The sequence below is a fragment of the Amblyomma maculatum genome, chromosome 1 (assembly GCF_055883805.1).
Source record: "Amblyomma maculatum isolate TAMU_Amacu chromosome 1, ASM5588380v1, whole genome shotgun sequence".
NCBI classification, from domain to species: Eukaryota; Metazoa; Arthropoda; class Arachnida; order Ixodida; family Ixodidae; genus Amblyomma; species Amblyomma maculatum.
In genome coordinates, this window is record NC_139344.1 from 225,284,576 (window position 1) to 225,312,237 (window position 27,662).

Here is a 27,662-nt window from a genome sequence, read left to right on the forward strand (position 1 = left end):
TCGTGTATTTCCTAATCGCGAAAGACTTTAATTGAAAATGTCTGGTATTGTACTCCTCCTTCTCGGGCGCGATTATGCGCTTAAAACTAACTGCCACTAACTTATAATTTTAGGAGACATTGATTAACAAGGAATTCCTTGCAGGCTGCTTTCCGTTGTCTGTAGGCACATGTGCATTCAGAATTCCATCAATATATTGGCAGATGCTCCCTCGTTTACCTGAACATAAAATTCGGATTTTCGCATTGCGCTTTCTAACATGTATATATGCGCAGCGTATACCCTCTGCCTTAGAATTTGTAGCGATTGAAGGAGCTGGTTTTGGGGCGTATATAAAAGAGCTGTTATCTGTGAAGAAACTCTGTTGTCGTTTCGAGGTTGTTAATTCGCACGTAGCCTTGAAAGTAATTGGCATATGATCACTGTTTGTGACACAGTCAACAGGCGTGCGTAACAACGACTTCAGGGGCATTGCCGACGTACAAAAGTAGAGAATCCTGAATTGTTGCAGACAAAATTTGTCACAAACTGAGTCAGATAACTTACATCCTAAACGATCTGTTCCAAATTCCTCTGCCGTGTGATACGAATTGAAGTGTGATGCAAGCCAGATAGAAAAAATGCACTGGCTCTTCTCTGGGGTCCGGGATATTGAGATCAACTGCGAGAATCCCACACTGATTTTCCGCATACTGGAAAAACATAGAGGAACAGTGGTAAAGTCTTTATACGAATATAATCATAATAATCCCTACCCATTACTGGCCAGACAAACCTAAAAGAACGGTACTGTATTAGATGGTAAATAAAATATCTGGTATGCCATGTTTCTCGAAGTGCAATTAAATCTGAAGGAAGCTCACTGTATAGAAAATTTAATTTTTTTGCTGAATAGATAGAGCGACAATTTGCCACAGTAATAGACTCAACGACCCTGTCTTGGCGAGAGTACCACATCAGCGGCAGCCTCATTAATGGACTTTTGACATTGACCGGCCTGATTTTACTTTGTCTTAGACTGGAAACAAGATGGGCTAGCAACACTATGGATATTAGATCTCACTTCAACACAGTAGGATTCCCAAGTTATCGTCGCCTTCTTCGTCCTCTATAAAGGACGTAACGTTTCAAAGAAACTTTTTCCTATTTTTCCCAATTATCCAGGTTGTTAAGGAAACAAGCGCTTATTTTTTGCGGCGAATTGTTGTAAATTATTTCTTTACCATTATTTCGTTTCAAGGTGTTGGAAGTGCCTAAATAAACATAGCGATTTGAGCATTTAGATTATTTGGACATTCAGACCTATATGTGCCTGCGCCACAATAGGTCAGCTCGCAGAAGACGAATTTTATGCGGAAGGCAGCAGTTGTAGCGTTTAAGGTAATGTCGACGCAGTCCCCCGGCCAAGGGTGCTCCCCTTGGTCTGCTTCCCTTCTGACCGATGATCTGCCCTTGGAAGCTTTTCAGAGCTCCGGTGTCTGCAACATCCCTGTTGCGCTCGTACCTAAGGATGGGTCACCATTAAAATGAACAACCCAGGAGCGGTTCGAGCTGCCCTTCAGGAAATCACTTCCTTCTACGAAGGAATAGCCGAGGTGCGCCAATTTGGTCGCGGCGGGATTCTTTGCCGTTCACTAGGCCTGTCATGTATAAAGGATCTGCTAAAATGCTCTACTTTTGCCTCTCATCAGGTAAGCAGTTTTATCCCTTCACACCTGGCCTGCACAAAAGGTCTAGTCCGAGATGTAGATTCCTTATTAAGTCCACAAGAAACCCTTGACCTTATTTCCGCGGCAGGCGTTGTTGCGGTCTGTCACTGTAGCCGGGAGGTCAATAATGTTCGTGTGGCGACAGAATCGGTTATTGCTACATTTGCAGGCACAGTCTGTCCATCGGAGATTAAAGCGTGGCCTTTAATATTCAGAGTAGATCCCCTACCATCAAAGCCTCTGCAGTGCAACAACTGCTGGCGTTATGGCCATACTGCTGGTGGTTGCAAATCCACTTTGCGGTGTTGCAAATGCGGTGATGCCCATAAAGCACACTTATGCTCTGATCAAAATGTAAAATGTTGTCTTTGCGGCGGACTTCACTCAGCAAATTCTTTGGAATGTCCTTCTAGAGCGCATGAAATGAAAATTCTGGAGATTATTGACCGCAAACGTTGCTCGAGGCGTGAGGCAATTCAAGAAATTAAAGACAGAGCTCATGGGTATGCAGGTGTGTCAGCCCGTTCAGGAGCATCATTAGATTCCACTATGTCTAAAACCATAATAACTGCTGTGGAAGCAACCATGACCAAAATGGTGGATAGGTTTGTGACAACAGTCACAGAATGCATATCCAACGTTCTGGCAGCTCACATTTCTCAGACTGTGCAAACTGCTATGGTTTCTCCTACGGCACCTGGGCATTCATTATCAGTGCAGCACTCATTAGCTGCAATGTCTTGTTCGCAAAATGAGTCTCTTTCCGCATCACCTATGCAAAATTCCCACAAGTCAGACGAGGCTCATGATGTAGATATGGGAGAGACAGATACGCGAATTCTAAAACGCAGTGGATCCCCGTTGTCAAACCCGTCATCACCTCGCCCACAAGCAAAATAAAAAAAAAGCAACAGCTAGGCTCTAAACCAAAGGAAAACATTTTGGGGCAGGCTATTGCTGCTGCCCGGATTACATAACCATAGGAAAGTTAAAAGTTCTTCAGTGGAACTGTAGATCTCTTCTTTCAGCTACTACAGATTTAGTTTATCCTTCTTTAAAACATAATCCAGTAATAACCGTTTTGCAAGAAACTTGGCTTACAACTGAAAAACATTTTCACTTACAAGATTATCGATCATTCCGACAAGATCGGCAGTCAAGAGGTGGTGGGTTACTAATTCTAGTTTCTTCAAAATTTTGTCATAGGGCTAAGATTTCTTTTCAATATTCTACTTTAGATTCTGAATTATTGGCTTTAGATTTTGAAATTCCAGGGTTTAGTCCGTTTACATTAGCGAATGCTTATTTCCCTCATGGTGTTCAGGACACCAGATCTCTAGACCACCTACTAGTTAATTGTCAAAATTCGGTTATTTTGGCTGGAGATTTTAATTTGCACCATGTTTCGTGGGGTTACAAGACGGATCCCTGCGGCAAGCGTCTGTGGGATTGGCTTTCAAACAATAACCTTAACTGCATGAATTCTGGCTCACCAACTTTTGTACGTGCTCACAGTCAATCTCTGATAAATTTAACTTTTTCCAGCACTAGTGTTTCTATACTAAATTGGTCGACAATTGATGGTGGCACCTCTAGCGACCATATACCTATTGTTTTTGAGGTTAACTGTCGCTTAACTCCGCCGACATCTCAGTTGAGATCATACGTAAATTATAACCAGTTTCACTCATTTTTGATTTCGTCTCTGGAGTCAGTGGTTGAGGCTACGGAAGAGTTAAAATCGCAAACATTATGCCAGGCTATTGCATCCTGTCGTAAGAAGTGTGAATTCTTAGTACGTGCATCTAAAGGCAATACATCAACAAAATGGTGGAATGCAGATTGTTCGCGCGATTATAGAAGAAGAAAGGCTGCATGGAAGAAGCTCCTTCACAACCAGTGCCCCAAAAATTGGCATGATTATAAATTTTTTGCAGCTACATTTAAACGCACAGTCGCACAAGCGAAAGATAATTATGATATTGAATATTTCAATTACCTTTCACAATCTAATAACCGACGTGTACTTTTCAGGTTTTTAAAATCACGGAAAAAGATTCCTGTCTCAGAAAATTTACCCTCATGTGTTTCGACTCCTAAAGAAGCTCTTAAAACAGTAGAAAACATCGCTAAAGGTTTAGAAAAGCATTTTTTGTCAACACTTCCCAAATCCCCTATGTTTGTAGGCCCAGTATATACGGTTAAGGATGTCCCTAAAATTACATTTTCTCAGCTTTCTTCGATTGTAATGACATTGCCAGCTGCTGCGCCTGGCCCTGATGGAGTAACGTCAAAAATGTTAAAGATCCTCTTTGAGGTGTCTCCAAATTCCTTGTTAAAATTGGTAAATTACTCAATTATTCATTCTTGGATACCTGGTGAATGGAAACTAGCCGAAGTGATTCCTTTACGGAAACATAATGGTGGTGGCTATACTTTGGACAATATCAGACCAATATCTTTAACATCAAACTTGGTAAAATTAATTGAAAGGGTCGTACTCAAACGGGTTACCAAGTTTTTCGAACAAAAACATATTCTTAGTCTCTGTCAAATCGGATTTCGAGCAAAATTTTCAATATGGAAGGAAAATACCGACCTTGAGAGTCGAATTCTTCTTGCGCGGCGCAAAAAAATGCATGCTGCATTGGTGACTCTCGATATAGAGAAGGCTTATGATAGTGTAGAGCCCCGAATTTTATTGCGCAGATTAGAATCTCTACGTTTTCCACAATACTTAATTGATTGGATATCTACATTCCTACAAAACAGACAATTTTACTGTTCATTGAATGGAGTGCATTCTGGCAAATATCAACAAACCAGAGGTGTCCCTTCGGGGCAGTTCTCTCGCCCGTGCTCTTTAACATTTTAATGAGTTCAATTCTCACTCATCAGGAGGTTCGCACGTATGTCTATGCGGATGACATCGCATTCTTTACGGCTGCACCTGACATTCAATCCCTCAACAGGCGCCTGCAATAGTACCTATGCTCCCTTCAAAATTGGTTGTGTGACTTAAGATTTACAATAAACGTTAAAAAGCGCGCGTTCCTTGTTTTCCAAATTCAGGATCCGGTAAATCTTTCTCTAACATTTAAACAGGAAACGATTCCTCAAGTTAAGTCTTTGAAACATCTAGGGGTGATTTACGATGACCATCTGGCATGGAGGGATCACATTGAACATGTTGCAGCGAAGGGGGCACGTGCTGTGGGTATGTTGCGCAAGTTAAGCAATTCCAAGGTCTGGGATGCGGCGAGACGCGCTTTTAATGATTTATGTTATGTATGTCCGCCCAATTATAGAATTTGGATCTGTGTTATTTTCTGGTTCACCTGCTTACAAAATTCGTCCGCTTGTTCTTTTAGAGCGGGAAGCGCTTAGATTATGCCTTGGGCTCCCCAAATTTGTGGCTAACAATGTATTATACCTTGAAGCCCGAATACCACCGTTGTTAACTAGATTACAATTCTTGACTGTCCAGACGTATCTAAAAATATATGAATCACAATTCCACCCCTCCATATCAATTTTTTGTTGCGAGCTAGACTCCTTTTTTGGAGTCGGATGGCCTCGGTTTCATACCCCGCAGGTAATTCTAGTGCAAAATCTGTTACAACCTTTGCACGTAGTCCTTTCTAACATCCTTCCAACAAAAGTAAGTGCATCGTCGGTTCAAATTGTCTATGATGACATTTTCCCAAATAATGCAAAACACTTATCACCTCACATTTTAAATGGATCATTAGAAGATCATTTACAAAGTCTTCCCGTTAGCATAACGATAGCAACGGATGCTTCTCAATTTAATGAAAAAGCCGGCGTTGGAATATACTGTCCGCTTTTAGACTGGGCTTTTTCAGTCCGTCTTCCGGATTTTACTCCAGTTTTCCAGACGGAGTTGCTGGCGGTGGTGCTTGCTCTGCGCAAGCTAGACCCAACATACTCAACAGTGGCTGTAATTACAGACTCTTATTCCTTGTGCTTGTCGCTTTCTTCGAATATGGATTCGCCAATTTTAAACACCTTTCTTTCATTGCTCCCCTCACATTTGAGCCTCATACATATAGTGTGGGTACCAGGACACAGCAATGTGACAGCCAATGAGGTTGCTGACAGACTAGCTAAAGATTCTCTGAATGGCCCTGTATTGCCCATCCTCCCGACGACAGCGTACATAACAGCAGCACGATTTCGGCGGCGTGCCTTATTAAGCACGCAGTCTGGATCTATTTTATCATCGGATGACTACCTGCATCTCAAGTATTCCTGGAATAGGAAATCATGTCAATCAAGGCAGACTGAGGTCTCTCTAACCAGGCTACGCTGTTGTATTCCGCCCCTAAATTGATATATGCACAGGTCTGGTTTGGCGCTTTCTCCTGTCTGCGCATTCTGCGGGGAACCGGAAACAATAGATCATTTCTTGATATTTTGCCGCCGTTTTACCATGATGAGAAAACGGTATTTAGAAAAGCCGTTACAACAGCTGGGTCTTAATTTGAGCAGCCAAATTTTATTATCGTTCGGTGCCACCATGCTTGGGTACAGCCACAGGCATGTTTTTAACGCCATTCAAAACTTCTTAATAGAAATAAAACGTCTACCTTGCTAATATGCTTTGAAGTTTTAATCTGTACATATAAATCTTACTATTCTCCTACTGAGTGCGTTAGTATTTACTCTTTTATATTTTGGTTTATCATATTTACATTTCCTTCTCTATTCCCTAGCATTTATTTTTTTTTATTTTTGCGATGTAGTTATACATCTCAAAATCTAATATCTTTGCACCCCAATTCTTGGCCGATCCCCCTGTGTGGGTATGTGCCATCACATTAGAGGAGAACAACAACAACAACAACAACAGTTGTAGCGTTCCACGCGTGTCACGCGCACCAGAGCCCTGCTAACCCTAAGCTGTAACGCTTAGCGGGGTTTCACCGGTCGGCCCCTCTTCCCCGCCGTCTTGCGCTGGCTGGCCGAGGGATTCGCCAGTCCCCGCTATACTGCAACGAGAGAGCGGCGCGGAATGACTGCGATGCCTGGGGTTCCCCGCAAAGACCTTCAGCAGCCACGGCTACCATCCATTAAGAGCATAGAGTTTCTTACTCTTACCTAGAGGGAAAGCTGTGCTGCCGTCTATGGGCGTTTACATGGAGTTTCCAGACGGCCAGTTCAGCCACCATGGGCGCTCAAAGCATCATGGGCCGGTGAGCTACCGAGTGCAGAACTACAACTTTTGGCCAAAACTAATGCAAAGATAAACGTTGTTCTACCGTAAATAATGCCCTAAGATTGAATATTGTGACTATAAATTGTAAAGAGAGAGAGAAACAGCATGTCAATGTGATATTTATCCAATATAAGCGATGGCTCTTTCTCCTATTGGCTTAGTTTTGAGCAGCACAAATACCAATATTTCGCACTTAATATGCAAACTTTGAAATAAAAAAACGTTATAAAAATATTTATGGTTGCGCAATCACTTCAGGAAGTTTTTAGTGGCATTTCGGGAAACAGAAACCATTTATTGACGACGTCTGCTTTTGAGCCTTCGCTACTATGGCTTTCGCGGTCTATGTACGCACCTTCAAATGATGATGATGACGAAAAAGAAACATCGCAGTAACGCCACTCCACGTACCCGAGAAAAACCGACTGTCCCGCAACAAGTAGCACACCGGCCCATGATTCTTAGCGCGCCCATGGTGGCTGAAGTGCAGCGCCCTCAGCTTTCCCTCTAGTTAGTGTAAGGAACTCTATGATTAAGAGGCAGCTCTGAGACATATTCGAGTAAGCACATTTTTGTGCTTTGTCTAGCGCATCTCGAGTTATGACTTTCCTGAGCTTCGACCGGGCCGTTTGAAGGCTGTATCACCGGAAAAACTCACCCACCAAGGCTGGCCTCACCCCAACATGAATAGCAATGCACGTGGAAGTCCAAGGAAATCCAAGAAGAGTATCCAGAGCCCAACGGCCAGCGGCTACAATGAGCCCAAGTTACGACGTCCACGCAAGAAGGCCGGCTCCGGTCCAGGTCGACTCGCCGACTGATGTTCCAAGAACCTCGCACGGCAGGCCTAAACTCAATCGACAGAAGAAAGCCATAACTTATGAGCTTAAACGCAAGGCACCATTGAAAAAGCCTGCGGACTTAACAGGAAGCAGATAGGAAGAGCCAGTGGAAGGAAAACCAACGCTGTGCGCCGCAAGGCGCGTTCTGCATTCTCCCTGTCTAGGGGCCTCGATGTCAGCGCCACCCTATCCCTGTCTGCAGGACCCTCATCGGTCACTACCGGCAAAAGTAAAAGGCGAAGTGGGGGTCGGCGTCGGCGGGAACCTGCAGGTGCCATAAAGCATTCTGCGAGAAGTCACAAACTTTCGCGAAGCAGCGGAGGCTGGAGGGCGCGCTTCCGTTCCCATCGCCGATCGCGATCCAGGTCCTCCGAGGGCACTGCTGCAGGAAAGCGGGCTGGGAAGAGGCGCCACAGGTCTCGCTCGGAATCCTTGAGGCACACCGCCGGGTGCAAGCACGGAGAAAGATGCCGACACCATTCCACCAGCGCAACCCCGAAAAAGGGAAGGAAGAGTGCGACGGTCAAGGTCTCGCTGAAGCAGCCGGGGAAAGCGCAAGGCAGTCAAGGATTAACCAAGAGCATAAGTAACGCAGGAGGGAGAACTATTCCAGCTGATGTAAGAAAAAAAAAAGAAAGAAAAAACTGGTTAAGCGAGCCAGCACAAAATCTCAAAGCTTTGTGGCACGTTGGACACTGTGGGCCAAAAGAAGAAAAAAAAGAAAAGTCATTGAAAGTGGTGAAATATTAAACGACGTTCACCTTCTTAACTAGTTGCTTTTCTTGCCATGAGTGTTATTGCATGAGTAACAACTAAATTTCGGCCCTTCCATTGACCACGTAGCTGTGGGAATATTATTTTAAGTCATTCTTTGGTGTTTTGAAGAATTTCTCAGCATCGAGATTCTTTGTCTTCTCGTACGATAAAGAGTAATTGACAGCAGCGGTCCATGATGATGCAGGAACGACTTCATGGAATCTCTCACTAATTGTTGGGAGTCAATTTTCATGCACGCACTTCGCGGGTACTCTGTTCTGGTACAGTTCTGGTGCATTCGTGAGCTCCTCTGGACAAAGGCTACTCATGGCTTCATATAACTTTAGAGTTTGTTTTAAGGTCGTGGTGTGATTATTCTTGCCATTATTCGGCCGCATACATAAGCATGTATAGCTGGTTATTTTGGGGCATAAATCATGTCCGTGTGAGGTCCATGTTACGCATAGTTATTCCGACATATATTTTTGTGAAGGAACTCTTCGTATTAGGACGTTTATTCATGCCAAAGGAGCCGTAAATGCCGTAGATTAAAAATGTTGAACGATCGAGGCGTGAGAGAAAAGCAGTAGTGAAATTCCAGTCCTAAGCGCTCGCTTTTTCCTCGAGTTGAAGACAGCGATGAAACTGCACCTCAAACGTTGTGAAAGTTACAGCATGACACTTTCGCGCCATTTACGCATGGCTTCATGTTGACGGTTGGTTTTTACGGTTCTAAATGTCGCCAGTTTTCGTTATACGATTTGAATAGAATAAGAAAACTTTTATTGTTCAATAAAACAGCTAAACGCTGGCCAACAGGGCTTATTTATAGCATGCGTCTCCCGACCTGCAACAGGCTTCGTGTGAGCTCAATTGCAGATCGATGCCTCGAAACGTGTACCGGCGGTACTAAATTCTGCTTCATGATCGTTTATTTCTCGCCATTTCTAACACGCGTGTCACATTATAAATCAAAACTAATTTGGTCAATTTGGGTAAATCCCGATATATGACGCCACGCACCTGTCTAACACGAGATTCATGGTCCTTGTTTTGTTTAGAATTTCGTAGCGAGGATTTCAATAGTTGGAATTTCTTCCGTCTATTTCCTCATTTTGTTTTTTGAAGCGAAAACTTCACTACGCTACCTCGGGTATTCGTCGGCGGCCGTGCGGTTTTCACCTTGAGATGAGCTAGAGGTCAAACCACGAAAGAGCATTCCGGAGCCCTGAAAGGAGACATTGCCGCCCTTGCTCGAGTAGAGTTGGGCCCAGCTGCGAGGCTAGCACGGTAGCACTGTGGAAGGCAGCGCCCGACTAGAGTTGAGCATGGGCCTTAGTTGAGCCCTGCTGGAAGGCTAGCCCGCCGCTGCGCCAGGGAGGCTAGTCGGCTAGTCGCCGCTCCCCCTTGAAGGCGAGGAGGCCGCCGGCGCAGCGGCCCGATGGCGGGGAAGAGATAGGCGACTGCTTCTGCAACGCATGACTGTGGGTGCGTGTGTTCCGGCTCTGCGGCAGCGGGGTGATGATGCACTTGAATAAAGACAGCATAGATATTCATAACGAATGCACAATCAATCCAGACTTTCAGTACATAAACAGCGACAGGGACAGCAACTTCATCGCCTTCTCCCATGATCATAGCGAAAAGGCTTTCGTCTAGCTACCCTCTCCTTGGCGCCTCACGTTCACGGAGAGAGAGAGAGAGAGAGAGAGAGAGAGAGAGAGAGAGCAGGCGTCGGACCGCCACCAGCGAAATCCATCAGGGCAGCGAAGCTTTCGCTATCAACCAGGGTTAACCGAAGCGAAATCACAGCCATTTTTTTTCCGTGATTGTGACTATGAAGTTTCCTGCGTTTGCATCCTATCTCATGTCACTCAGCAACACCATCAGGTGTATTGTGCGTACGCTTTTCTTGATGCTATCATGTTTGTTTATTCTATTCTGCTTTCACGAAATGGGTATATATTCCGTGCTTTTCCATTAAAATGTTAGTTGCGAAAGAGCACTCGTGTTGTGTCTTTCTCCCATCTTTGTCTTCATTTTCTGTGCTAACTTCATCATGACAGTTTTCAAATTTTAATCTTTTCTCTTACTATAGCCTCTGTTCTTGCCCTCTGCGCCCTCCGGCGTCCCTAGGAGAGACAAGAATTAGGGACTACTACTCAGGAAGTCGACGTAAAGTAGTGGTTTGTGCGTGAAGAGGCGTAGCTAGGCCGTGATGAGGCGTAGCTACGGTCTCCTCATAAAAAAATGAGCCTGCCATGACATTTGAATTCACGTTACCCCTATGCCACGGGCAGGAGCTGCCAACTCGGGTCGCTCCTTTCATATGGGAGGGTGATACCAGAATCAGCCCGCCAGAACCGTTTGCATTCTCGTTACCCCTGCGACACGCAGGAACGTCCATACGGTTTGGTTGAAGCCCGACTTTATATGTGGGCTGGTAGCTCACGCTCTCGCGTCATACCCTTAAAGGAGGAGCTTAAGTGTTCACAATAATGTAACACTTTACTGATGTGGCGTGATAGGGGAATAATGTAGCAGGCAAAAGAAGCTTCCGCTGTTGCTTCGCAATTCAACTACCCAGATAGCGCAAAGTGGGCTATGACGAGGGGGCCCGCGCTGGTCCCATGGGGACAGCCCATACGGGCCCCATGCGGGATTTGCAATACGTACCCAGAGGGGCCCCGCGTGGGCTGCCCAATTTTGCCGCCTTTGGCCCCAATCTGTATCCACGTGGGCAGCCCAAATAGGGCTGCCCGCATTCAGCCCAGATAGCCGAATGTGGGCAGCATACCAGAATCATCGAGTCCTACGTTTATGAAGGCAGTGCTGCCCCATTGATCAAGGTTTTAATTTTTAAGTCAATTAATCCCATAAATGCCTGGATTGTACCGGCGCGGGCTTTGCGGAGCCCAGTCCGTTGCGGGCTGGCCCACGTGCTGCGCTCATGGGTTGAATCTAGTATTTTCGGGGCTGAAGTGTGAAACATTGTGCACTATTTCTTTACCTTGTGTTCGACACTCAGTAACATAGGAGAAATTTATTCCCAACTCTACAATAATGTGGGCTGGCCCACATCACCCCCCAAATGATGGTCTGAATATTTATTTCTGTGGTGTGTGTAGTATAATAATGGCACAGGAAACCTTTTGAGGTAGTTCAGTACATACTCGTCAAGTGGAACAGTTACTGCTGCATATTTTCTGCCGATACTGCATAATTAACGTAGCTTTTAGAGTAAAATTAGATAGTCTTTATTCGTGGCATAGATATGCATAAAATAGTTATGTGAAAAATCCAGAAGATGCAATTAGCGGCCGGTATAAGATGAATTGCATAAATAAAATGGTGCCTGAAAGATAGGGTGAAGTCGTTTCAGAGCGGTAAACCCGCCTACGGCCAATTTGGGGCCCACTGCGGCCATTCATGGGCATGCCCGATTGGGCTTATCTTATTTTTACCGCATCGAGTACGAATATATGTTGTATTTTCCTGCAAGTACCCCAAGAAATACCGTGTGGGCAGCGTGTAGGCATGCCGGCTTTTCAGCCCGGGTGCAAGCCATACGGGACCTATTCAGTTTTTGAGTGGGCAGCCCCATTTGGGCTAGCCCGTCTACTATTCGCTTTAGACCCTCATTTGCATCGGATCTGCCCCGCAAGAGACCAATGCGGACAGAAGCGGCAAGGAGCACTTTCCTGCCCCGCTGCATGCGGAAATTATCTAGGTTTTTGGTGGGCAGCCCGGGAATTTTCTGCATGAAGCATACGTTTCCGTTTGACCTTCCCTCGAGAACCCCTCAAGGGTCCCATATAGGAAATGTGCGGGCATACCAGTATTCAGCCCCGCCACGGCATATGCGGGATCTATTGGGCTTTTGAGTGTGCAGCCCCATTTAGATTAGCCCTGGCTTTTTCTACACTAAGCCAAAATTTGCTTTGCATCGGCCCTAAAATTCCCCAAGCGGGACCCTTGAGGGCCATATTTATTTATTTATTTTACCCTCAAGGCCAGAGGCATTACAGAGAGGAGTGGAGGGTACAAAACGTAATAACAAACAAATAGAAAATAGAAAATGACGCAGACAAGTCAGTCGACTACATATACAATGTTGGCTATGGCAGTACGAAAATGATCAATGTTTTCAATGCTGGCAATCGGAGCGGGAAGGTGGTTCCAGTCCTTGGAGGTACGAGGGATGAAAGATTCGCAGCATGTTTGTGTCCTGAATAAAGAAATCCCAGCCTTGTGTGCATGATCCAGTCGAGAAGAGGTGTACGAAGGCGGGGGAATGAGTACGGTACAAATCTGGGGGCAAGTGTGAAATATTTTATAGAAAAAACAAAAATTAAATGCGCGAAAGATGTGGACATATGTACTCAGCCCTTTCCACGCCTAATGATGCCCAGATGGAAAATGCAGGGGCAAGCCCAATTTAGGCTTGTCTTTTTTTTTATCGCAAGTAATGGAATGGGGGTTTCTGAATATGCTATCCAACTTTGCAAATCACATTTATTGCCTGAAGCCAATATTTAGTATTTTGAAAAGTTAGAGTAATTAACTAATTGATTAGTTGCAAAATAAAAATACCTGCGGTGCGCTAGACGGCTGGTAACTATAGGCAAATGGTTTCCCTGGCCTATCTCCTAAAAGCAATAAACGCGAATAATCTCCCTGCACCCCAGTTCTTGGCCGATCCCCCTGTGCTGATATGTGCCATGAGAATAACGACCACGTAGGTCCCCACTCAATAAGCGGCCCTATAACCTAGCCAAGCGCATCTTCGTAATGCGTGCCATTGTTCGGCACACCGCGCAAGCAAACGGTATCGATCATGTGTCCGCATCGTATGCCCAGATGATGTGGCCCTCGCCAACGAGTACGCAGACCGTGTGCTGGCCTCAGTGCGCAACGACCGCGAGCTGGTGGCGGCCATAGACCCTCTGCAAGTGCCGGACTTCGGCGAGAACAACTTCCAGATCACGGGTGGCCAGGTGCTCGGCCTGTCCGCCTTCTACCGCAGCGGTAACAGCAGCGTGCAGCTGTCCCAGGATACGGCCATTGTGACCACGCCGGCTGCCGTCAACGACGCCTTCTTCACAGGACGTCACCGTGCATCGCGCTTCGGCCTCACCATCAGCGGGGACATTGAGGCCACCGTGAATCGCGTGCACACACTCATCGTCTACAGAGCACCCATAACGGGGGGAGAGGCCCGCCTCGAGTACTTCCAGGTCAGTGTAGACGTATATACCCATATCAAATCACCATAAGCAAGCAGTTGAGAATAAGCTCGGTCACACTCTCCATGGTCGCGAAGAAATGGGCTGACAAGTCGAAACTTGTGTTCAATCAGCTATGCTATCGGTTCAGAAACTTCGTTCAATATGCCATGTTCATGCAAACTTATACGCGTGGCTGAGAGATACTTTTCAGCCGCCTTTCGCAGATCGTCATCGGTCCTGAATGGCGATAGTAGCTCGTTGTATGCCAGCTATCACTAAACGCTTTAGCTAAATGAATCAGTAAAGACGCAGCCAAGTATCCCACCACGATAGCTGCACCGCTATCCTGCTTGATTCCTTTCTTGTTGAACCATTCCATGGTTTGCGCTCGACAAACACCACCGATAATCTAACAAGGCCGGTGCATGACCTTCCCTCCCAGCGGCAAACGTCACGACAGCGGATGGGTGATAAAGAATCAGCGAATGAACCTGCGCGCACGGGCTTGGGTAAAATGGCAAGGGGACACCACGTGACTCAACTCAGACGGTCGCAGCTTCATCTGTTGGCACTTTCTCGCCCACCCGCAGTCGTGACGTAGGCTGCTGGGGCGCACTGGCCTTGTCAAGATCTTCGTGGCATCGGCTCGACTTCCTGCCATTTTCGCCATAAACTCTAACTTTTTATTGAACTGTCATAAGTAATTTCCCCTAATTTCTTAGGGCAAAGATTTCTTCAGTCATGCGACAGCCCTTTCGATTTTTGCGGTGCAAGTCCAGCTTTCCGGAACACCTTTAAATTGTGGGGCACTTGCGGGATAGTACAAGATACTGTTGTGCACACGTTAATTGGAATGGTCTAAGCTTTCCGATGCATAGCAAAAAAAAAAAAAAAAAAAAAAAAAAAATCTGCTTTCAAAGTTGCTCCTACGCCCGCACCGAGTGGGCAAAACTGCCGGAGAAAAACTTCGCGGTGCTGCAAAATACTTTAATGAATGTGTTGACAGAAATGGACTGAACTTCAGATGCTCACAAAAATGTTGCCTGCGAAGTTTGTCCTGCGCTCACGAATGATTAGAACTGCCACAGAAATCAAACGGGGTGCGTTTTTAAGACTGACGATATAAAAAAAAATACAAGACCCCGTTCTCCAGAAAGTCTGTCGTTGAGGGCGAAACGTTACGAGGATGCTTTTGGTGGGTGGCAGCTGGCAAGTGACGTGATCGGGAACTGATGGGTCAGCGGATTGTGTGACGTCACGAGACCACGTGACACGATCTAGTCGACAAGCGTTGCAATTCGGGCTCCTCCTTCGAGATGGCAGGTGCATATGCGGAAATGAACCATCTGGGACCATTGGACACCCCTCCTAGACCGCACGGGCGCGTATGCTAATGAAATGTGTGACATAGCAGAGGCCTGAATTAAGGATTAGCGATCAAGCGAGCTGTACTCACCTATAAGGCTGAAACGTGGAGGCTAACCAAGAGGGTTCTACTTAAGTTGAGGACAACGCAGAGGGCTATGGAAAGAAAAAATGGTAGGGATAACGTTAAGAGACAGGAAACGTGCAAAGTGTGTCAGAGAAATAACTCAACTTGTATTACAGCGCGAACCACAAGAAGGAACGACGACAGACAGAGTGAAAAGCTCTTTTCACTCTGTCTGTCGTCGTCCCTTCTTGTGGTTCGCGCTGTAATACAAGTTAGATATGAACCAACTAGCCCGCCAAGCAACCGTTCTGAAATAACTCAAGTCACTGACATTCTAGTGGGAATCAATAAGAAGAAATGGGTATGTATGTAGCACGAAGAAAGGATAACCGATGGTCGCTTAGGGCAACAAACTGGATTCCAAGGGAAGGAAAGCGTAACAAAGAGCGGCAGAAAGTTAGGTGGGCGGATGAGGTTAAGAAGTTCGCAGGGGTCAAGTGGATGCAACTAGCACAGGACCGGGTTAATTGGAGGAATATGGGAGAGGCCTTCGCCTTGCAGTGGGTATAGTCAGGCTGAGGATGATGATGATGATCAAGCGAGTAGCAAATGCATGTATGTATACGCGAGCGAGGATCCACAAGGGAAATTGCAGACGAGAGCCAGTATAACGCTGTCGCGTCATGCCCTTAGAGGCAGACTTTGAGCGCCCCTTAAATTCTTTTGCACATGTCTCAGAGATTAAAAGAACTACCAACCGACGGAACTTTTTTTCGATGAGATATATTTTAAAGTATTTTACTTTCGATGGTTCAATAAAGTCGCAAATTTCACGGGAGGACTCGAAAATAGATTAGCGCAAACTTTGCTGCGTTTGGCATAAAACGCCCTTTTTTACCAATCATGCTGAATGAATTTGGAAAGAAGCTTTTCCCACGCTCTTTCGATGCAGAAAACGCGATAAGAAAACAATGAGTGAGGATGACGGCGCTCTCAGCCGCACTGTATGTGGCTGCATTCGCTGGACCAATAAATGAACGTGATTAACATGCAAAACTGCAGGCGGGATGAAGCTCCATTAGTTTTTCTTCATATAATCGATTCGGAGACTATTCTTTATACTCAAAGTGTCTACAACGAAAGAGGCACCAATCAATGACGAATAAAAACTCTAGAGACCGGCCTTCCATACTTTTTAGTCATGTTCACGAGAGTGCAGCCGAGTATAGGAGGGCGACAACTATACCTTACATCTGTTGTGCCCCTCTGTCCGCATGCAGGTGGACAGGATGGACGGAATGAAAGTGACGCGCATCACGGGCGTGTCGTCAGCCTTCAACTGGCTGCTCCGAATTGTGGCTAACCGCGTGGTGCGCCACTTCCAGGGCCGCATCGAGTCAGCCCTGCAAGACGAAGTCTCCAAGTTTATCGCAACGCAGGTATAGTGTAGAACTATACAGTAGAATAACACGGCTACACTTCCCGCATCGTTTCCTCCTCCGAAACTTCATTACCAGACGTCGCAATGAGACGTTGAGTAAAACTCTGCCGGCCATCTCGTTGTCGCGAGAACAGCGTAAGCGTGAAGTGTGTCATAGGGGAGTAATTATTCATTTACGGCCACCCAAGAGCAGCCATACGGCTACAAAGGATAGTTGTACAGCTTTCTCAGAAACCTCGTAGTTCGTCAACTATGAAGTTGCCGAGGAAGCTGCGTAGCTCACCTCTACGTCGTATGGCTGCGCTTGGGGGGACATCAGTGAATAATTACTCCTTCATCTCAAAATCTACTCCACTTTGCCACTCACCCCTAAACTTTGTGCCAAAACCGTTCCCACTTCGGTTTGTTGATTTGCTCTCGCCCTACCATCTGACCTGCTGGCCATCCTGGTTAGATCAGTTGGTAGATCGATTGCCCTCGACAGGAGGTAGCTCCGGGCTGGAACCCGGAACCAGACCGAACAAAACGAATTTTTCTTCAAGTACGAAATTTCTGAAAAAAAAAAAAAAAAGAAAGAAAGCTGCATAGTCCATCTGTAGCCGTATGGCTGCGCCTGGGTGGACGATAATGAGTGGACGACTCCCCCATTACAAATTCTACTCCCCCTTGGGGGAACGCCCTTAAGTGGGACAGAGTAATTTAATGGAAAACACTATAGCACCAACTATGAGATATCTTCGACTGCGTTTTGGCCAGTTCCCTTGACAGGGTCGCTGCGAGCTATCCACGGAGAAAACAGAGGCTGACGGCATTGCGGAGACGTACTTTAAGAGGATGCGACTTCGAAACACAGACGTCGATAGCAGTGGCCCAGCATGCACGGCATTCTGTATTACCCCGCTGACCAATCGCAATAGGCGAGACGTATGAAAATTCTTGAGCATATATCAGATGTTTCATTTTGGAAGGTTCAAAATGAAAAAAAAAAAGTAACTGACTTTAGATTAATTTTAGCCCTATGGCTACCTTGGGGGGATACAGCGGACACCAGGTAAGAGGCAGAAGACTTCAGGTAAATTGCTAACTAGATACGTTAATTAACTTTTAAAACATTTAATTTAGGGAGTATGTTGTATCTGCAGAATTGGAAGCACGTCCTCCAAATAGCGTAGCCGCGCAAAAAGATTTTCTTTAAAAAATTGCTGCAGGAGTTACGTGGCCCACAACTGCGATCCTGATAGGCGGTTTCTAGAAGCGCGTCCGGCGTAGATATATCTCGGCCGATGCGCGCTTTGAGGCCCGACTGCAAGCACAAGGCCGAGCATGGCCGAAACGAAATTGACAACGAACCACCGTGCGCCCGTCTGGCTCTCATGGGATACCAGCAGAGCGACGAAACCTGTGGATGGAGCGATCTACGTCACAGGCGCTGTGCTGGTGAGTGAAACTGCCTATCAGGGCGATATTTGAGGGCCTTATTAAGCGCGTACTTTTTTTTTAAAGAAAATCTTTTTTTTTTTTTACCAGTTACACTATTTAGAAAACAATCTACAATTCTGCATATACAACACACCCACTAAAATAAAAATTAGAAAGTAATTAACGGATTTAGTTCGTTAGCGAACTATAATTGAAGCTTTTTGCCTATTACTTTGCGCCCGTCGCAGCCCCCAATATAGCCCCAGGTCAAAAGTAGATCTAAAGTCTGTCTTGTCTAAATATTTCGGACCTTCAAAAAAAAAAAAAAAAAAACAATCTGGTATAATTTTGTTTGGTGGTTAGCTGCGAGACAGAGAACAAAAAAACTTAAAGAAAAAACAGAATAAGTTTCACAGCGAAAGTTGTGCCACGTGCACTTCACAGGAACGCGAGGGAGCGGTGGCTTTTTCAGCCGCAGCTTTGCTGTATTGTATAGTGGTAGGCAGTAAATGGACGGCCGTTGCAGTGGAAAGACAAAGAGGAGAGTCATTGTGGCATTATGGAAAGCATGGCGAGAGCGAAACAATGCGCAGCCGGAAGGATAGTGTTAGTCTACGCATCTCCTTTAACAGCGACGGCTCTTCGGGGCCCGTTATCTGGAGCTTAGCATCGTTGTCGTGGTTGTAGTATCGCTGCAGTGGTGGGCTAATTTTGGAAAGAGTGATCAGTATAGGAATATCATTGCGTCGTTCTCAAATTCTTTACGTATATATCCTGAAGTCGAGTACCTGCGCAGCAGTTGCTGATTCTCGCCTTACAACTGTCATGTGATCTTCTTTTGTTTAGGAAAAGATTTAACAAGCGGACTACTTTTTGCCCTGACGGAATCGTGTGTAGCGGTCGCTGCATACTTGATTTTTGTAGGTCGCCCTTGCGCACGCACGTGTGTAGGGCATGGGTTGAGCCAGGTGCGACCACTGTGAGTGCGCAACTGACAAGCGGTAAATAGGTGTACATACGTGCAGTAGGTCTTAGCTGCGAAAAAGTATCTTATGTGAGCAGAAACGTGAGACCTGTACCTAAGAGCAGGATTATAAGGGCAGAAAAAGAATCATAGAATAAGCTTTTAGGTGAACTTCCCCACCACTCGCCTTCAGATAAGGATTTCGGTCGCGCGGTTCTGCTCCTCATCTGCTGCTTCCGAAAGCTGAAAACTATTTGCGGTGCCTTGTGTCATCTTGCCTGCCATCCGAGACCTCTAGCGAACAGATCAGCGAGTGTTGCTGGAGCTCAAGCAAACTACGCGCGCGGAGGCGCGGTGGAAAGCGAGGCTGCCGCGCAGCTCGGCATACAGATTGCTATCATTTGTTGTTCGACGAGTAGAGCAACTTCTGTGGTGCAAACAGCAACCGCACATTTAGAATACACACACATCGTAAAACGTCCGTAATGGCGGTTACCATGGCCATCAGCCGCCAATGCTCACGAACAGACGGTCCCGAGGCGCCAAGCTGTAATGGCTTTCACCTGGCCCGTCGTCACCATCTGCGTGTGCGCATTAGTGGCTGGCGACCGCCCCAAGATGTGACTCTTCATATACACCATGCTAATTATCGGAGAGTTCGCAGACGTATTGGCGTGGACACTTACCGGATCAACTTATGCCTGCTGCTCACGCGCAGTGGCAGGTGCGAGCCTCACCTGGCTCTGCATCCTGCAACAATAATGCATCTTCGTTATGCTAAAGTTCTTCATTAGCATCTCAGTCGGCACCCCAGTCTGTAGTAAACGGTTTCCAGAACTTAAAGCCATCACACTGAAACTATTCTGATCGTTCAAATTAAAATGAGGTACAATAGCACCGCGCTCTCAGCAACGGCTGCAGACAGCAACTTGACAGGCATCTGAAAACCATTTCACGTCTACAGCTGGGCAGACTAGCAGTGAAAACAATCCCCATTGTGCGGGTGGAGGTCAAAGGAACACATCGTTGCGGGGGAAAAAAAAAGGAGTAGCTAGGTCGACGTAACGTCAGTCTGAAACTGTTTAATGAATGTATATGAAAATATAACTATCATTTCTCAGAGCGGTACGTGTGGCGAAACAAGGGCTGTAGTGAGGGAAGTCAAGAGGTGGACGATAAATATTGCAATAATAGCAGGTAACATACGCCATTTTTTCGAAATGGTTATCCGTTACCGTAACGACCTCTAGCGCCCGATACACACTGATGGTAAAGTAACATCGCCCCGCCGAGGTGGCGCAGTAGTTACGGCACTCGACCTTGTGCCTAAGGATGCCGGATCGAATCCCAGCCTCAGCGGCCGCTTTTCCTTGACGGTGAAAAGCAAGCAGCCCGTGTGCTGTGCGATGTCATTGCACGTTAAGGAACCCCAGGTTGTCTAAATTTCCGGAGCCCTCCACTGCAGCGTCTCTCATAGCCCGAGTCGCTTTGGGACGTTGAACCCTACAAACCAAACCGAACCAAACCAAAAGTAACGTCTTGTAAAGGATCGGTAAATATTGGTATCCCGGCTATTGTGGTCATTTATGGAGTGTTATTCACGTCAGCCACTGCACAGCCCAACATAAGAAGCACACTCCGACTTCGGGAGTCAGCATGTTCGCGGAATTCGGAGCCCGACAGCTTAAAGAGCAACGGCCGACAGGAGCTGCAGCACGCCACGGGAGGACCACTCACTGTCACCAAACGCACGGTTAACCTGCAAGCAGACATGGCAGTAATTGAATTACAGTAATGAAATTACTGTAATTTAATTACTTTTCCTAGTAATTTGCAATGTAATGAATTACTTTATCGGTTTGGTAATTTAGTAATGTAGTGAATTACTTTTTGGTAGTAATTTCACAGCAAAGTAATTAATTCCTCTCGAAATTACTTTTACTAAAGTGCGCCATCACTCCTTCAATAGACAACAAAATAGAGTGCGCGAAAGCAGGAACGACGTGCTGCAATCCAAAGCCAGCGTAAAGGATCTGCAAAAGGAGATAAAATTGAGCAGAACTATAGTGAATTAGAATATTCTGGAGAACAAGTTGTTGTTTTGTTTAATAGCTTTACTTAGTTTTTGCATTTATGGAAACTAGAAAGTAATTTCAAAGTATTTGAATTACTCAGTAGAAGTAATTGTAATGTAATTTCATTACTTTTTGGGAGCAGTAATGAGTAATGTAATTTAATTACTTTTCTGCGATTTTCAGCAAAGTAATTAGTAATGTAATTTAATTCCTTTTCAAAAGTAATTTTGCCATGTATGCCTGCAAGCACATTTTGAACTGTCATATATGACTGACGACACAGTAAGCACCGTGCATAGGCTGAAGAACCGCATCATGCTCACAGGCTGATTTGACCAGACAATGGACGACCGGAAATTCGCCGCTTTAAATGTTCAAATGCACCACGTCACACGAGGAACCAGCAGTCGCCGCAGACCTCAGAGAAGCTCGTGCGTGTTGTAGAGGCTGAAATTTTCTTTTCTATATGTGCCCCCCCCCCCCCCCCCTCACACATTCACGGTGGCTCAGTGGCTAGGCTGCTCTACTGATGAACCTAAGGACGCGGGATCAAATCCTGGCCGCGGCTGCTGCTTTTCGATAGAGGCGGAAAGCAAGGCGAGTGTAATGCAGTGGGAACCCCGAGACCCTTCCACCACGGCGTTCCTTATAGCCCAAGTTGACTTTGGACGTTAAATCTTCTCGGCGTTATATGCTCTATTACGCTTCAGGCCCGTTCCCAGGCCACTCGTGGAAGACCATCGTGCACGTCCATCTCTTCGGGTCCTGCATGTGCGTGCTTGCGTGCGTGCGTGTGTGTGTTTGTGTGTGTGTGTGTGTGCGCGGGCGCGCGTGCGTGTGTGTGTGTGTGTGCGTGTGAGAGGCCTCTGTCGGAGGAACTGCTGCTGGGCGCTTGGCAGGACAAGGGGAAGGGCGTCCAGGCAGTGCGCGCTCTTTGCCGTTATTTGAGCGCCAGCGGACTTGATTCACGTTTGTAAAGCAAGCTGCTGTGTCTGTATATATATTTCATATGCCTTCTCCCACATCGTCACCCATCATGACCTTCTTTCTTCTCTCCTTCCCCTTCCCCAGTGCAGAGTAGCAGGCCAGATTTGAATTATTCGGGCCAACCTCTCTGCCTTTTCCTTTCAATAAATCTATCTATCTATCTGTGTGTGTGTGTGTGTGCGTGCGTGCGTGTGTGTCTTCTCCTCTCTGTGTTGTGTCTTTTGGCTAGTTTAATGAGTTTGCTGAATGACAAGTTGGTGGACACTTTCACACCGCGTGCGCAGCTCGCTGATTACGACACATCACCACATCACCACCTCACATTCCTTCTTCCTTTTCCGTCATTTCTCTTCTCAGTGTGGAACAGCAGGCCAGGTGTGCTCCTCCTCTTGACCTTTCTTGCGATTAAAGCTTTCTTTCTCATCTTCAAGACTACAGTCAGAGAAAGATCATTAGCCTCAGCAAAGCGCTTTATACTGCTGGAAGGAATTGGCAGCCTTCGTGAAGACACAAAAACGCCTGTAAAAATATAGTAAAACTGCCGTGGTGGCATAGCGGCCGGCTCTCCGCTAGTGTGCACGACTTCGCAGGATCGAACTCCGGTCGAGAAGGAAGCATTTCGAAAGGAGCGAAATTCAGAGACATCCGCGTGTTGTTCGGTGTTAGAGCGCGTTAAAAAGCAGGTAGAAGTTAATCTGAAGTCTTAACCCCGGCAGCATCTCTTCATCTCATTTAATTCCCGCCTCTACCCTGCCCTCTTGGCGCGAATGAGGTGTCCACTGAAAAATGAGATAATGAGTCTACCCTTCCTTTCTTGAACAAATATATTGCGTTCACATTTACGCAATCGTAAATTTCAATGGTACAGAGGTTACTGGATAGAGTTGTTGCTGAAGGGAGGAATAAATAACCCTCTTATTTGTGTAATTAGCCCTTAGTCGGTACAAGTACCAAATATGAGAGCCCTGGAAAGCATTTTTGCAGGAATCAAAGACAGCTGCACGCACGACAAATTCCACCCATGCACGGTATCTAGAATTAACTGCAGCGATGTCCACTCAAGTTCCTGGCAGATTCACGAACAAGATACGTACAGTACATACTGCCGGGCAGAGAGCGAGAGCCGATGCAAGCTGATGGCTGCAACTTGCTCCGACCGCCCGACGAAGTAACCAGAGCTACGTGCCCATCCTGTCGCTGCCAAGCGGCGAAGTCGCTAGGGTATTCGAGCTGCAAACAACGGCGCTATAGTGCCCGGTTTCAAGCGACAGAGTCCACACGAAGCGTTGAAATGGCAAGCCGGGCGTCATCCTTAATGGCAGCGCTGCCGCCGGCTCCACTGAGACGCCGCTAGTCAGACGTAGACGTCTACTCGGCACCTGACACCGTGGAGTAGCCCAGCCTGCAGATGCCGTGAACAAGACCTAGCTGTCGTCGGTGAACGTGCCATGCCGTCATCAGCATGCTCGATAACCGGATGAGCTGCGACAGATGACAAGCCAGACAATAAAATCAGCACACCCGGCCAGATCCAACGAAGTGGCAGCAACAGCGGTTCCAATTTCTAGTCAGTGCTGCAAGCTGTGGTAAAGAACCATGCCACATTCTGGCATCAGGTTAGGCCTCTTGAAGCAGCTAGCGTCTGTGGCAGACAGGCGACATCGCAGAAAAGAGAGAACGAAGTTGTAGCTGCAGTGGAAACAGCGGCGGTGGTGAAAAACAGTTAATTCAAAGGAAAGGTGACTGAGTAACCGAACCTTGAGGGCCGAGTCCTTAGTCCAGGACCTAGATAGCTTCTACTATCCAACAAGCCTGGGCTTTAAGTCGTCAATGATCGGTCAGGTTAAAGCTGAACGGAACAGCTTCTCATGAGGAGGTAGGAGGGGGTGGGGGGGGGGGGGGGGAATTCTGCTTTAACGGATTGCGCAACTAGAGCGTGGGCTGACCGGCCAGCGCTAATTTGAAAGCAGAAAGGTTGTCACGCCACACCTGTACTGCAGCCATGCAGGCAAACGGACACTTGCTTGTGCGATCCCCATATTCCTGAAAAAAAAAAAAAAAATTAGAAACGCGAACCATGAGCAATCGAATAGCTGGGAAACAGATTACCCAACAGCTGAATGCCCGTGATCTTCTAAAACTACGAAAGCGAGTATTTGTAAATCCGTTAATACATTATTTTTTATTTTATTTAAATTGATTTTGTTTGTAAGTACGTAAATAAAAGAAACTAAATTTCGAGAATGACCACTAATTATAGCACTTTCAGGCGGAAGTGGCACTGCACGTGGAGGACACCACTCTAAGAGGGCGAAATGAATTCATCATTTGCGTGGACTTACGCGCTCATTGTGTGGTGCAGTAAAGTACATTAAACAGGGCGGTTATACTCGCTTTTTCTAGCTTTTCAAAGGTTTTCCTCTCTCCTATATTGGCGTTGCAATGAATGCAAACTTGGCGCGCTGCGCAGGGAAAATTCTCTATTAGAGAAGTCATCGCTGCTCGCTATTTTCTTCGGAACCGCTAAGTCTCTATTCTCGTACCTTGCTTTTCACGGCCTGCCTATTTCCACAGGGGTGCCACTGCCGTAGCCAGACGCTAGTCTTCGCATTGTCTCTAGCCTGCTGCCTCTATCCCGCTTGGTTTCTTCTTTGTTTCCTCATGTCCTCCGCATTAAGTGCAGTGAATCAGGTGCTCTCACCCACCATTATCACCCACTGATGAAGATTCTGGATGAACGGCCGGACTGCAGTTTTACAAGTGCACTCCGCTGCCGCCAGTCGCAAGTACCAATAGGCTATGAACTCCCATCGTCCCGCCCAAGCACCATGGGTGGGGATAAACCTTTGGAGCGCCTACGTGCGCCTAGAAATCCATGGTGCCACTTAGTCGGCTCAAACAACTTACTCTGGCGCACATCTGGTCACAATGTCACAATTATATTAACGTATACACTGACGGATCTGTGTCAGCACAGGCATCCGCTGCAGCTGTGATGATACCCGCTCAGAAAACGAATCTCAATTTCCTTTTGGGGCATAATTCTACTTCAACCGCTGCTGAACTTGTGGCCCTTCGGGAATATATATTTCGCTACATGCATGGGGAACCACTTAAAAAATGGTGTATATTCACGGACTCTAAGACCGGATTGCAAATTTTGGAAAACTTCTTACACCCCAACTCCTACCAGTCACTGCACCTCGACATCATGGAGTTCCTTACATCTGCCCGATTGCAAGGTCACATGATAATGATTCAATGGATCCCTGCGCACCGCGGGCTCCATCATAAATGAACAGGCCGATGTTGAAGCAAAATGTGCCCTCAGCAGTGGCCTTCAAACAGCTGTGGCTTTTTCAAGAGCGGATACCACGTGTCTTCTTACGGCAGCCTATTGGGCCCAGCCAGACGCCCGAAACATAGAAGACTCGATCGAGCACTGTCATTTAATGCTCCGCGTAAAATTTCGCGCCATCATGCATGCTTGCAACATAAACTTCGTTTAAAACGTGGCTTTCACGCGCAAGTACTTGCATTTAATTGGACAGGCGGACTCCCTGGAATGATCAACTTGTGGTATCACAGATACTGTGGGCCATATATTATTGGTGTGCCCAGTGTCTGTGCGCGAACGAAAAGTGCTAGCAGCTTCCTTGAAGCGTTTGTACAAGAGGCCTCTGTCGGAGGAATTACTGCCGGCGCTTGGCAGGACAAGGGGAAGGGTTTACAGTAGTGCGGGTTCTTTGCCGTTTTTTTTGTGCGATACGGGACTTGACTCGCGCTCGTAATGAAGTTGCCGTGCCTGTATATATTTTCATATGCCTTCTCCCACATCGTCACCCATCATGATCCTCTTTCTTCTCCCCTTCCCCTTCCCCAGTGCGCAGCCCAAATTTTAATCATTTTGGCCAACCACTCTGCCTTTTTCAATAAACACATCTTTTTCAGCTCAACGTGTTAAGTCGAAGACGAAGAAGACCGAGTTCTGATGGAAGTATAAACAATAACAACCTTCTCTCGGAACGTTGCGAGCAGGCGTCGTTACAGAGCATAAAAAGTGTGCCGCATCTGTTTCGCGTCGTTGCATTGGCAATAATAAGGGGCATTTGTGTTCTAGCCTTTCGCTTGTCATTTAACTGCGACAAAGCACTGCGTCACTCTCTGCTATTACACCCCGCAAGAAACAAGGACACTATATACCTGTGCGCTTCCTCTAAATTAAGGGTAGCGCTTGTCTGGAACGATATATATTACAACCGAGAATTTACACGAAGCACTGCGGGGCTCCCGGCAGTAGCGTTGCAGCTGTGTCGGTTACCACTGTCGCTCACTGCTACATCAAGGTATGTGGCTACGCGCGCGCCCTAGAGTTACTATATACATACCTATACATGAAGGAAAGAAGCCAACAGTCGGCGAGGCCAAGGAAAGCATTGGGGATTGTACAATGTCTTTTTTTTTATTTGGTAATCACATAAATTAGTAATGTAATCTGTTTAGGGGAAAGGGGAAAGATAAATAAACACAAAGTAGAAGGAAAAACAACGTGCCGATGGTGGGAACCGAACCCACGCGTCCGAGACGAAAGCGACACCCATCGTGACTGAGTTCAAGAATATTTGTGTCCACTTTTCGCAGTTGTCTCGTTCAGGCGATGCTGTACAATTCCGGCAAGCCGTTGGCTTTCATGATCACGGGGCTTTTGGTGTGTAATGATGCAACGCGTTCACGTCTTCTTCCCTCTCTTTATCAGGTGGACAAAAGCCGCTTTCCAGCGCTCTCCGGTAATGGCAGCAGGGTTTCGGGAGAGACCTTCGCCTATCCTGGTGCCCCTTTCTGAACGTCTACGCCTAAACACAACGAAGGAGTATCAATGAAATAATAAAAATAATGAGAAGAAAAAACGCCGTTGTCCTATTTCAGTCAATGGAGTGCACACAGTGCTTCCATTGACGTGGAATCGGTCGCACAGGCTGAAAGTTTTCTTTGTTCCGGCCATTTGACAGGAAGATACAGGACGAGTCTGGGTGCACTTTTAAGCGACAGCGCTATTAGGGCCCCGCTTCGCAGAAAATCAGGTGTCGGATGGTTGGCAATAGAATCCGGTAGTCGAATCATATGTATCCCGCGAGCACGGTGCTCCCGAGTCAGACTCTTTGGCTCGTGAGAAAAACAGAGTTATTTGGCCGTGTCGCCGTTGTTGACGGTGTAATCGAGCGAAATAGGCTCACGAGCCACGAAAGAGTCACGGAACAAAGAGAATTTCCCAGAAGATGAGAAAGAAGAGCCACGGAGCTATCTACCGCTCGCTCGTAGCTCTTCTTTCTCTTCTTCTGGGAAATTCTCTTGAATCGTGAGACAAAGAGTGCTTTGTAACAGCATATACTCAGTCTTTGCCTCTATATGTAGCAAAAACACTTGGATAGCTGCGCTCAAATTTCGTGAGTATCGTAGTCATCTTTGAATAATTTTTCTTTTGCGATTTGCCCCCCCCCCCCCCCCCCTCTGAAACAGCTACGCAAAAAGAAAAAAAAAAAGAAAAAAAAAACCTGCTGACGTCATCAGAC

At 46.5% G+C, this 27,662-nt stretch overlaps 1 protein-coding gene across 1 annotated transcript; it reads left to right on the plus strand.

Moving 5' to 3' along the window:
• The first annotated feature begins 12,680 nt into the window (after nt 1-12,680).
• Nucleotides 12,681-26,968, plus strand: LOC146205756 (uncharacterized). The gene is made up of 4 exons (XM_084607715.1): nt 12,681-12,738; nt 13,407-13,783; nt 16,487-16,645; nt 26,849-26,968. Exons 1-4 carry the CDS (start codon nt 12,681-12,683, stop codon nt 26,933-26,935), a joined length of 681 nt encoding a protein of 226 aa, XP_084463841.1. The 3' UTR covers nt 26,936-26,968.
• The last annotated feature ends 694 nt before the right edge of the window (nt 26,969-27,662 follow it).

Excerpts from the sequence above, each read along its gene's own strand:
- LOC146205756 (XM_084607715.1), top strand. The coding sequence starts at position 12,681 with ATGATCAATGTTTTCAATGCTGGCAATCGGAGCGGGAAGGTGGTTCCA. Across the intron at positions 13,784-16,486 it reads CCCGCCTCGAGTACTTCCAG|GTGGACAGGATGGACGGAAT; the intron begins GTCAGTGTAGAC and ends GTCCGCATGCAG. Across the intron at positions 16,646-26,848 it reads CCAAGTTTATCGCAACGCAG|GTGGACAAAAGCCGCTTTCC; the intron begins GTATAGTGTAGA and ends TCTCTTTATCAG.